This window comes from Orycteropus afer, unplaced genomic scaffold (genome assembly GCF_000298275.1).
Source record: "Orycteropus afer afer isolate SDZICR_OR568_19922 unplaced genomic scaffold, OryAfe1.0 scaffold00122, whole genome shotgun sequence".
Taxonomy (NCBI): domain Eukaryota; kingdom Metazoa; phylum Chordata; class Mammalia; order Tubulidentata; family Orycteropodidae; genus Orycteropus; species Orycteropus afer.
Genome location: NW_006921709.1, coordinates 1989791 through 2002793, shown reverse-complemented (window position 1 = coordinate 2002793; position 13003 = coordinate 1989791). Strand labels below are relative to the sequence as shown.

General features: G+C 38.9%; 1 protein-coding gene across 1 annotated transcript in view; it reads left to right on the top strand.

Moving 5' to 3' along the window:
• Positions 1-13003, top strand: part of RAB3C (RAB3C, member RAS oncogene family) — a 451684-nt gene that overhangs the window by 214664 nt on the left and 224017 nt on the right. Inside the window, exon 2 of the mRNA XM_007944149.2 lies at positions 6853-6971. Within this exon, the coding sequence (XP_007942340.2) occupies positions 6853-6971 (119 nt within the window). The remainder of the gene's footprint in view (positions 1-6852; positions 6972-13003) is intronic.

Sequence of the window (13003 nt, the reverse complement as noted above, 5' to 3'; positions counted from 1 at the left end):
TACGGAAGTAGGATTGCCCAACCTTCCTTCCGAGGAGTGGCTGGTGGGTTTGAACCGCCAGCCTTCTGGTTAGCAGTCAAGTGCCTTAGGCACTACACCACCAGAGCTCCTGCTCAAGTATAGGAAGACTCAACATTCAGAAAATGTCAATACTACCCAAGGCAATCTACAGATATAATGCAATTCCTATTGATGCAATTCCATCATCATTCTTTAAAGAAATGGAAAAACAAATCACCAACTTTATGTGGAAAAGAAAGAGGTCACAGGTAAACAAAGCACTAATAAAGAATAAGAACAAAGGAGGAGGCCTGGCACTAACTGATCTCAAAACCTGCTATACAGCGCAGTACACAAAGCAGCCTGGGGTTGGTACAATGACAGACACATAGAACAATGGAACAGAATTGAGAACCCAGATTAAGAATCAGCACTTATGGATAGCTGATCTTAGAAAAAGGGCTAAAACCCATTAAATGGATAAGAGATAGTCTCTTTATCAGATGGTGTTGGCAGAACTGCATATCCATTAAAAAAAAAAAAAATGAAACAAGATCCATGTTTCTCACAATATACAAAAACTAACTTAAGATGGCTCAAAGACCTAAATATAAAACCAAAAACTAAAAAGATCATTAAAAAAACTTGCCCTAATATATGGTAGAAATGCATTATCAAACTTAATGAAAATGAACAAATAGCAGAAGACAAACTAGATGGCTGGGACCTCTTTAAAGTTGAACAGAACATTTATGCATATGCAAAGAGTTCACTGAAAGGGTGAAACAGAAACCCACAGACTGGGAAAATATTTTTGGCAATGACGGTTTAGACAAGGGACTATGCTCTAAAATTTATAGAAACTTTCAGCACCTCAACAAAAGACAAACAATCCAATTTAGAAATGGGCAGAAGACATCAACATTCACTAAAGAAGACATTCAGGCACCTAACAAAAACATGAAGAAATGCTCATGATCGCTCCAAAACCAAACTCATTGACATCAAGTCCATTCTGACTCATAGTAACACCCACTGGGTTTCCAAGGTTGTAAATCATTACAGAAGAAGACTTCCCCATTTTCCTACTATGGAGCAGCAGGTAGGTTTCAACTGATGACCCTCCTGATCGTTACCCACTGCCATCAAGCTGGATCTGACTCATATCAACCCCCCCTTCAGTTTCCGAGGTGATATCACTATGGAAGTAGATTGCCCAGCCTTCCTTCTGAGGAGCAGCTGGTGAGTTTGAACTGCCAGCCTTCTGGTTAGCAGTCAAATGCTTTAGGCACTATGCCACCAGAGCTCCCATTAGTCCCATTATGATCATTAGTCATTCCAAAAAAGCAAACTCACTGCCATCAAGTCAATTCCAACTCATAGTGACCCTCACTGGGTTTCCAAGGCTATCAATCTTTACAGAAGCAGACCACTTCATCTTTCTTCTGTGGAGCATCTGGTAGGGTCAAACCACCAAACTTTTGGTCAGCAGCCAAAATTCCTTAACCACTACACCACCAAAGCATCTACTTTAGTCATTAGAAAGATACAAATTCAAACAACAAATGAGATATTATCTCACCCCAGCATTAATAGCAAAGTTCAAAAACAACAAATTCTAGTGAGGATGTAGAGACTTGAACTTTCATATGCTGCTGGTGGGACCATCAAATGGTACAACCACTGTGAAAAACAGTTTGGTTCTTTCTTAAAAAGTTGGAAATAGAAACAGTATATGATCTAGCAATCTCACTGTGAGGTATATATCCTAGAGAAATAAGAGCCAAGACACAAACAGATATGTGCATACCCACATTCATTGCCACATTATTCACAATAGCAAAAAGTGGGAACAACTGCCCATCAATGAATGGATGGATAAACAAACTATAGTATATACACACAATGGAATATGATGCAACATTAAAGAATAACAATGAATCTGCAAAACACCTCATAACATGGATGAACCTAGAGGACATTATACTAAGTAAATTAGTCAATCACGAAAGGAAAAATATTATATGAAACCACACTGTACAAAGCCAAGAAAAAGTTTAAACACAGAAAGAATCATTCTTTGAAGTTTACCAAGGGTAAAAGAGAAAGGGAAGCTAAGTCATTAACTGGAGGGTAGATATGTGTTTACTTGGGTGAAGGGAAAGGCAATATACCATAAGGGATAAGTCAGCATAAAATAATTGAGGTAAATGAAGACACTGAGAAGAGCACAAGAGTGAAGGGCAACAAAGGTAAATACTACGACATTCACAATCCTGTAATAACAGTAATAACAATAATCTATGAGTGGATACATAGGTAGACACTCAAGCTGAACAGATATAGGAAGGCAAATGAACTGCACTCATGCATATATATAGGTTTACAGAGAATATTTCTACATGTGTATTCATATGTACAACTATATATAAAGGATCTCTGGTGACAGAGTGTTTAAGGCAAATACATGAATATAGCGGAGTATACATAGGGCAAAGATATGAAAATTTCTTAGCCATAATCGAACACCTTGAGTGAATGAGTTGCTGGGCATAGGGACTCAGGACCATCGTCTTAGGTCCTAAGGTCAATTGGCAAAACATGGTCTACAAAGACAATGTTCTATATCCTACTTTGATAAGTAGCAACTGAGATCTTAAAAGCTTTGGAGCGGACTCCTCCGGTCTCTCCCAATTCACAGGAAAGAGTGAAGAAAATCAAAGATGCAAGGAAACAATTAGTCCAAAGGGCTAATCAACCACATGAACCCCAGCCTCCAAGAAACTGAGACCAGAAGAACGAGATAGTGTCTGGCTACCACTGCTAACTTCTCTGAAAGGGTTTACAATAGGAGGTCATGGCTAGAGTGGGAGAAAATGTGGAACAAAACTCAAAATGTTTAAATAAATAAAAAGACCAAGTTTACCAGTCAGATGAAGACTGGTGGAACCCCTGAGATTATGGCCCTTACATACCTTCAAGCCTGGAACTGAACACAACCCCCATGGCTTAACTTTAAGCCAAAAGAATAGATAGATCATCTATAAGGTGAACAGTAATACCAAGGAGGTAGGCACTCATTATAACAATCTAACACACGAGATCAAAACAGAGGCAGTTGCCCAGAGATTAAAGTTAAGAAGGCAGGAAGGGATAGAATAGGATGAAGGGAAATAGTAAATACAAGGAAGATGTGTGAAGTGTGTTGTTACAATGAATGTCACAAAACAAAATGCGTATGAATTGCAAAATGCACATGAATTTTTGAATGGAAAGCCAATTTGCTCTGTAAACTTTCACCCAAATCATGATTAAAAAAAAAAGAATGAAAAATAAATAAATAAAAATAGGCTGATTTTTATGAGGGTTTTTGTTTCCCAGAGACCCAAAATATATTATAAAATACTAATTATACTTTATATTTTAAACATATGCTTTGGGAACTTGGTTCTGGCATTGTATTCATGTTCTTTAAATTTCTTCCTCATTCCCCAGTTGGATACACTGTTAACGGAATTAAATATAATGAGTATGCAAGAGTATGCACTATAAGTTCAAGATTGGCTTTTTTCTATTTTTAAAAAAATATATTTTCACAATAATTTGCGATTTAAAATGTCTGTGTTTATCTCTAATATCTACATTTTCATTTTCATTATTTATAAAATAGTAAGCAAAGTGCAATAGAATATTCAAATACTTGCCAAGTAAATTCTATACAGACATGGGACTTTGCAGCACAACAAGAGATGATTGCTCTCTGTTTATATTTCCATTATTACTGTTGGGGTTGATTTTTGTTTTACAAATTAACCATTTATAATCCTATTTATAGGAGCTCTGGTAGAATAGTGCCTAAGGCACTTGACTGCTAACCAGAAGGCTGGTAGTTCAAACCCACCAGCCACTCCTCAGAAGGATGATGGAGCAATCTACTTTCGTAGTGATACTGCCTCGGAAACCCAAGGAAGGGTCGCTATGAGTCGGGTCCGACTCGACGGCACATAACAACAACAATCCTATTTATAAATAATTTAAATTTTAATATCAAACATTCATTTACTGATTTCTAGCATCACTTAACATATCAAAAATATTAACTTTGGTCTCTCTGGTACAATGCAATATGTTTCCCAGCTGATCATTTGCTTGTATTTATGTCATTTCACTTTTATTCATAGCATTTTTTTCTGTATTTAAGAAATTGTCAAAATTTTCACATGCAGTACTGTGTTGTCAGTGAAGGGTAAATACGGGTATATGGGTAGATAGATAGGGGGATGGGCTGAACTATTACATATGTCTATGCAGGGGGGAGTGTGCCCAAGAACATCTATAGGGTTGGCAGACAATGTTTCTACAAGTGTATTGGTATGTTTTATGAGAATTAATAGGTGTATAGTAGAGCTGACAAGGGACAAGGTTGTAGTCACTTCTTGGCCACAGCCACTACCCAGAGGAAGCCACTACCCATGTAATTGGACCTGTGGGCTTGGGACCATGGTCTCAGGGGACATCAAGCTCAATTGACATAACATACTGTAAAAAACATTGTTCCACCTCCTACTTTAGTGAGTAATGACTGGGATCTTAAAAGCTTGCAAACGACCAACTAGATGCAATGATGGGTCTCTCCTCATCCAGAGTAAAAAAGAATGAAGAAAAATCAAAGATTCATGGAAACAATTATTCCACACGACTAGTACACCATGCAATCCTCAGCCTATATGACTGTGAGACCAGAAGAAACAGATGGTGCCCTGCTACTACCGTCAACCACTAGAAGGGGGATCTATGTAGGAGATCCTGGATAGAGTGGGAAAACAATGTAGAATAAAACTCAAAATCATTTGGGGAAAAAAAAAAAAAAAAGTACCAGGTTTACTAGTCTGATAGAGCCTGATGGAATCACTGAGACTATGGCCCCTAGCTGCCCTTCAGGTCTAGAATTGACCCCACTCCTGTGGATTCCAGCCAAACAAATGACAGGCATATGAGCTGAACATTTACATTAGGTAGATACACTCGTTGGAGAGAACAATCATGGGAGAATAGAAGGGCTGTGTATGCACAGGAAGACAGCTCAGGGGGCAGGAGGGCATGGAGGGAAGGACACAGGGAAGAGGTAACTATGGGGAGGAAGTGGGAGGAGAGCTGTTTCATTGTGGTAAATTATAGTCAATGTCATGAGACAAAATGTATGTGGACTGCTGTATGGAAAATGAATTTGCTCTGTAAACTTTCACCCAGATCACAATACAAAAAAATTGTCAAAATTTTATATTTTGAGATCTGTATTTTGTTTCCTGCCATTGGTGTTATATTCTAAAAGATCCTTCTCACTTGTTTTGCTTTATTTCTGCTATTTGCGGTACTATGATCTATTCTCATTCTACCTGTGAATCCTTATTTCCTTAACACTACCTAACATGTACCTGCGAATTAGGCCAGCCTTATCCCTGCTCTAAGAGTAGAATGGAATTATTGCTGGCTTCATAAAAAGTCACAACCTTGGTCAGTTTCTAGTTCCATTCCACATCCTATATGTTCTCGGAATCATTCTCTAGTTTCCCCAGCCTTCTTTCCTCACCATTCTCTGAACTTTTGGGGGTCAAATTAGATATATCCTGCAGAATTGTAAGCAATTTTGAGTTATCAGTGTGGGTCATTGGTGGAATGAAGCATCAAGCAGGAGGACACCTGTGGGTGAGGAAACACATATTCATTGTGTCCCTGTCCAACCAGTGACATCCACAACATGCTAATTTTATTTTCATAGTAAAGGAGCCAGTCCTGTGTCATTCAAATTACTTTCATTTAAGACAAAAGAACAATTGCTGTCAAGTAGACTTTAACTCATGGCAGCTCTGTTCCACAGCATATTCAAACCTCCAAGCTTTCATTATCAAACAAGGCAAGTTTGTTAACCATTTGCTTCACCCCCAAGTCACCAAAACTCACTGCCAAGGAGTCAATTCTAACTCAGAACTCCCTATAGAACAGAGTAGAACTGCCCCACAGGGTGCCCAAGGCTGTACGTCTTTATGAAAGCAGACTGCCACATCTTTCTTCCACAGAGCAGTTGGCGGGTTCGAACTGCCAACTATTTGGTTAGTAGATGAGCCCTTTAACCACTGCACCACAAGCTCTCCTCTTGCTCCACTCAGAGACTCCTCTTTTATAACTAAGCTAGTTGCCAAGAGTTGATTCTGAAGCAGGGAGACCCTGTGTGTCTCAGAGGAGCACTGTGCTCCACAGGATTTGCAGGGGCTGATTTTTCGGAAGTAGATCACCCAGCCTTTCATCTGAGGCACACCTCGGTGGATTTGAACCATCATCCTTTCAGTTAGTAATGAGCATATTAACCTGTACCACCCAGGGACTCTTTCTTTCTGTAGTTCAAAAACAAAAAACTCACTGCCGTCAAGTTGGATCCAACTCAGTGACCCCTCCTTGGGTTTCTGAGGTAGTATCACTATGGAAGCAGATTGCTCAGTCTTCCTTCCAAGGAGTGGCTGGTGGGTTTGAACCACCACTGTTCTGGTTAGCAGTCACATACCTTAAGCACTATGCCACCAGAGCTCCCTTTGCTGTAGTTAGATGCTACTTGGTAGGAGTGTACAGAAGTATAAGGTACTTTTAGCTAGATCTTTACCAAGAGAAAAAAAAAAGAATTTTTCACAGTATTGCAGAGCTATCATATTGAAGATCATTAGGAAAAAAAGACTAAAAAAGACATGGTTATATTTTGCAAGTACATTTTAGAATTTGGGTTATGACTTCTCAAAATTATGACTCACTTCTCAAAAGATGTGTTGCCTTTTTTTGAGATATTATTATTGTTTTTTTTAGGACACAGCAGGCCAGGAAAGATACAGGACTATTACCACTGCTTATTATCGTGGGGCCATGGGCTTTATTTTAATGTATGACATCACAAATGAAGAATCCTTCAACGCAGTACAGGATTGGTAAGTAAGAGCAAATGTTTCCATTACTAATGATAGTTTTTCATTCAACTCTCTCTTCTTCCCCAAAGCGGTTACCATGTTGTAATGCAATGTGTGTATTTATTATACTCTGCAGTCCCACTTGTCCTTTGTAAAACAAACAAATGCTAGTTATGCTTGGAACTCTTATGTAGTGATTGATGACAAATTATTTTGATGACTTCTTTCTATATTTTGTCAATTCTAATGCTTAGCATCCTGTCATCCTAAGTTCCATGGAGAGTAGTACATTGCTTTTGATTTTTTTAAATGCAAATAATGAATGGTTTGGAAATTTATTGGTCTAGAATAGATATTGACAAACTACAGCCCATGGGCCAAATCCCCCTTTGAGCCAAATTCAGCGTGCCACCTGTTTTGGTTTTTTTTTTTTTTTTTTTTTTTAGGTACAATTTTATTAGAACACAGCTAGTCCCTTTTGTTTATTGTCTAGGGCTGCTTTCACCCTACAAAAGCAGAATTGAGTCATTGCAACAGAAGCCATATGGCCTGTAAAGCCCAAAACATTTACAATTTAGCTCTTTAGAGAAAAGTGTGCTGACTCCTAGTCTAGAAGAATTGTTAAATAGGTTCTTTAAAATCACAGTTTCAAATGACAGGGATGAAGGAAAAGATAAAACCAAAACCCTTTCTGATCATACTACATGAAACCATGTGAAGGTAAATCTATGTGATCAGTGTTACTTGCAGGGGAGTGATTACTGCTATGACTGCAGCTTTCTTCCTCATATCCCATCAGTGACTTGGGAAGAGATAGAGAAGATTTGATGGTAATGAAACAAAGCAATGGGGCTAAAGGGGGTTGATTTTCTGTAGAAAGACCTGGAGTCTTAAGTGGAGCTTTGTGTGACGTTAGGAGGAAAATGCAATCCCCCTGAGGTGGGTGAAAATAATGACAAGTACTGAACAGACACCACATTGTAACTCCAAATACAGAAATACAGTCACAGTGCGTCTATATAAGTTATGTTGTTGTTGTTAAGTGCTGTCGAGTCGTTTCCGACTCATAGCGACCCCATGCACAGCAGAAAGAAACACTGCCTATGTAAGGGAAAATTATAATACACAGGTGAAATGAGATCATTCATTTTTCTGTTTCCCATAACAATATCATTCAAGTTTTCTTTTTTTTTTTTTTTTCTTTTACATGTATATCAGCTTACTGAGGGACAGATGCTATAAAAACTTTAATTTACTTTCGATTATTTTTCATTTTAAATGTCCATCTGAGAAAGTATCTACATTTTCCTTATATACACTCACATACACGTTTCAAGAAATAACTATTTACAATAGCAATTCAAAAAGAAAATGTGTAGTTATAGAAAAGGTTTAGGACCTCTGTGAAAACAAAAACTATTTTTCACTGAAGGACATAAAGAGGAGGTTTAACTACCCTTCCCTTTAGTAGATGCAATATTATCAAAATGTTGGTTCTTGTCAATTCACAAATTCAGAGATCCCAACACCAACAGGGTTTGGTACAAAATGGAATGAAACAGAGAGTCCAGAGATAGATACAAATGTATAAATGAATTTAATTTCTGATAAAAGTTGATTTTAAATTAGTGACAAAAGAGATTTGTTCAATAAGTAGAATTGTGATAGCTAGTTAATTGCCACACATAGCAATGACACACATATTATCGCGTGAAATGGTAATTTTGAGTTTCACTGTTTCCTTTCAGGGAACAGTGCTCCTAGGCAGGAAATGTTTATGAATGGGCTTCCAGATCTTTAGGGTGTCAAATGATGTTTGCACCCACAGTTCTTCCTGCCCTACTATTTCAATTAATTGATTACTGAGATTACATTGAAGAATACACAGAGCTCTATAAAAGCAAATGGCAACAATGCCAGGACTCATGCTGTCAGTACCCTTGACTCTAGTATCAAAAATGATAAGGAAGAGTTCAGCTTCTTCATGCCCTCCTCCCAGTCAATCTGGCTTCCATCCCATCAGTGCTTCCTCATATGTCAACAGGACCATCTGCCCTTTCTCAGTCTTCTTCTTCCTCTTCAAATTCTGTAATTATTGTTATCCTTATCTTTATTATTATTGTCTACTCTTTCTTTTGAAGCTCTATTTCTTGTTTTCTGAGAGGCTGCATTTTCCAGATTATTATTTTTTTCTTTCTCTGACAGCTCCTTTTTGCCCATTCTAGATCTCACTTCCTCCCCCACCCAACCGTAAGTAGGTGTGCCCCTGTGGCTTTTTCTTGGGTTTATTCTTTGTTTCCTTGGCAATCTTATCCACTCACACAGCTTCATTTATCACTTACACCCAGATGGCTCCAAAATTTAAATTTTGGCTCCCGATCTGTCTTCTAAACTGCAGTGTTTGCCTTTCGAGGTGCCAAAAATATTTCTCCACCTGGACATCCTGCTGGCACCTCAGAATCAATTATCATCACCAGAAACTACTTACCACCTAGCATCATTATTCCTGTTCTTTGAAACCTCATTCCTTTACATCATCCAGAGTCCAACCTGAATCCAACTCTAATTTCCAGCCATCCCAATCTGAGTCCTGATCTTGCATATTAATATTTCTGAATATCCTTTGAATATGCTCTTACCTTTTCATTCCTTCTGTGACCATCCTTGTTCAGTTTCTTATTACCTTTTGATTCTACTTTCACTGTAATCTTTTAACCAATTTTTATCCCCTCAGAGTTCTTCCAGGAGCTCTGGTGGTGCTGTGGTGAAAGCACTGTGCTGCTAACCAGAAGACTGGCAGTTTGAACTGACCAGCCACTCCACGGGAGAAAGATGAGGCAGTCTGCTTCTGTAAAGATTCATAGCCTTGGAAACCTGATGGGGCAGTTCTGCTCTGTCCTGTGATATTGCCTTGAGTTAGAATTGACTCGATGGCAGTGGGTTTGTTTTTTTTTTTTTAGACTTCTGTCTCATTCTATCCTATCCATCAATGCTATAAGGTTCTTCAAAAATAGCCTGATCCTGAAGATCATGGAACACCATTGCTCAAAAGCTTCCCATGACTCACCATTGCTTGTGAATTAATTAAAATGTCCTCAGCCTGAGTTTCAGACATATCACTTCATGGCCTCATTGTATCTTTTGAAACCCATCTCTTGCCATTCTACAACCAAACTGGACCGTTCACTGCTTTTGGAACCTAGCATATACTTTAAAAGTTTTGCTTTTTGTTTCTTTTTTGGGGCCTTCTGCTTTGCATATCTTTCACAACTTTCCACGTACACTGCCAACCATATACCCCCCAAAAGAAACAAAAGAACAAAAAAAAAATAAAACCAAACCCACCATCATCAAATCAATTCCAACTCACAGCGACCCCACTGGGTTTCCAAGGGGCTGTAAATCTTTACAGAAGTAGATTGCCTCATCTTCCTCCTGCAGAGCAGCTGGCGGGTTTGAACCACTAACCTTATGGTTAGCATCCAGATGCTTTATGCACTACACCACCAGAACTCCTTGCCAACCTACGTATAATAGATCTGTCAAAACACTTACAAACTAATCCTCACTGATTTTTTTTAATCCACCATTATATCATTACTGGCTTATTTGGTTATTTTATTCATTTAACAAATATGTATCGAGCACCTACTCTTTGAGAATCAATTTACAGACATTGTGTTTTGTACCTGTGCCAGTATTTATTGTCTCAGTTAATTTACCCTTCACTTCTTGTTAATTGAGAAGTCTGGTTTGGTTACCTAGTGGTGCTCTGACATGAATATACCATGAATGGGATGGCTTTAACAAACAGGAGTTTCTTCTCTTAGAGTTTGGAGGCTTTAAATCTGAGTTCAAAGTGTCAGGCTCTAAGGGCTGGGTGAAAGCCCCTCAACCTTGGGCTTCAGCTCTGCCTCCTGCTCGCGGCCCATAGAAGCTGGAGGTTTTTCTTCACTAAAACAGCTGCTGGCTGCTGAGGCTGACAAACTCAAGGTTGACAAGTAAAAAGGCACAGTCCCAATGGTACCCATTTGTGGCAGGCCACTAATTCAAGTACAGGAGAAGTCCCAAGATTGGCAGGACATTACAGGCTGCTAAACAACAACTTGGCTATATATAGCATTCAAGCATGTCAAAAAGACCATCCACAAAGCTGCTTCTTATACACTGGAAGCAGCCCACATCCCTAAGGCAGCTACTCAGCTGCTCCAGTAGATTCCACCATGGAGTTGATGGCCAATCTTACCATGAGGAATAACTACATCCAGCTGCCCAGTCACTCAGCCAGGCCCAGCCAATTTGACAACAACCTTAAAGACCAGTAATTTTGACTTTCTAATTGTGTCTCCAATTTCTTTCTTTCCTTTGCTCCTGTTTCTGCTGTGTTAATCCAGACTGCCATTAGCTAATATCCATTTTAGAAACCTCCTCTCTTGTTTTCTTACCTCCAGGTCCCATTCTCTCAGATCATCCATTATATTGCCATCAGAGCTATCTTTCAAAATGAATCTGAATATGACTCTTACCTTAAAAATAAAAGCTTTAATAACATCGTATAGCCATAGTGATAAGGTGTTATTAAAACCAAAACCAAACCAAACTCACTGCTTTACAGTTGATCCCAACTCACAGTGACCCCCATTGGGTTTCCAAAGCTGTAAATCTTTACAGAAGCAGGCTGCCTTGTCTTTCTTCTGCAGAGTGGCTGATGGGTTCAAGTCACTGATCTTTTGGTTAGCAGCCAAATGTCTTAATCACTATACCACCAGAGCATCTTACGATACTGTTAAAGGTTTTATTTTTCAAATGAGAGTCATTTATTACTTATAGTAATGATTTGAGAGCACATGTGAATCACTTGTGAAATTTGACCACATATAGATGCCTAAATCCCACAGTGGACTTACTAAATCAAAATCTCCAGTGATAAATTGGACATACTTATACTTGAAAGTTCAAATATACAAGTGAATCTGAAGCTCATTTCTGGTTCAGACAATTGGTTTAGAATGAAATTCAAATTCTTTAACATGGTGGGCATTGTAGCCTCCATATATCTTTTAAGGAGCTCGGGTGGCATAGTGCCTAAGGCATTTGACTGCTAACCAGAAGGCTCGTAGTTCAAACTCACCAGCCACTCCTTGGAAGGAAGCTTGGGCAATCTACTTCTGTAGTGATACAGTTCGGAAATCTAAGGTCACTATGAGTCGGATCCGACTCCACTCCAGTGGTTTTGGTTTTTGGAGTTATTTATTTATTTAAATATCTCTTTGCTAACATCATCCCCTACCCTTCCTTCCATGTTTCATCCAGACGTTAATTTTTCCCAATTTACAAAATTTACAACCTTTTAATACCTCTGCCTAGAATACCTTCTCTGCTATCTGCGTAAATCCTTATTTATCCTTCAAGGTTAGTTTAAGTGTCAATTCTTCTATGGAACATTTAGAGACATATCTACCCTTCTCCCACTCCAATCTCCATTCACAGTAGACAATGCTATTCACACTCTCATCTCTGCATCCATGCTACCATAAAGAATATAGCTGAATCTGTTATTGTTTGATGACATTTTGTCTTCTGTCTTAGATGGTGAGTTCAGTAATCTTTTTCTGCAATACCAAATACATTTTAAAAGCATCATCTAAGGAACTAAAGGAGATCACATCCTTCCTTGATTTCTCTACATAAAATATACAAATTACTTCAGACTGACATAGTCAGGAATCAATGGTTCTATTCTTCCTTTGCTAAAAAGGCAGGGAGGCCACATCTTCTGACCGCCTCTAACCCCACAAGGGGAAGACAGAGTCACTATCAGTAACCCAAGACCTATTCCTGCAAAGCCAGACATACTGCCGCCCTCAAGCCCTTTCACCAACCGTTCCTCCCAAAGCACCCACCACCTCTCTCCTGGGTTCGATAATTCGCTGCAGTGGCCACACAGAACTCATAGGTTACAGGGTTTATTAGGGAAGCACCAGACTAGTTCAGGAAAAATGCTCAGTCTCTCTCCCAGCAGTGTGTGTCCCTCGGTGTCTCACACAGCGATG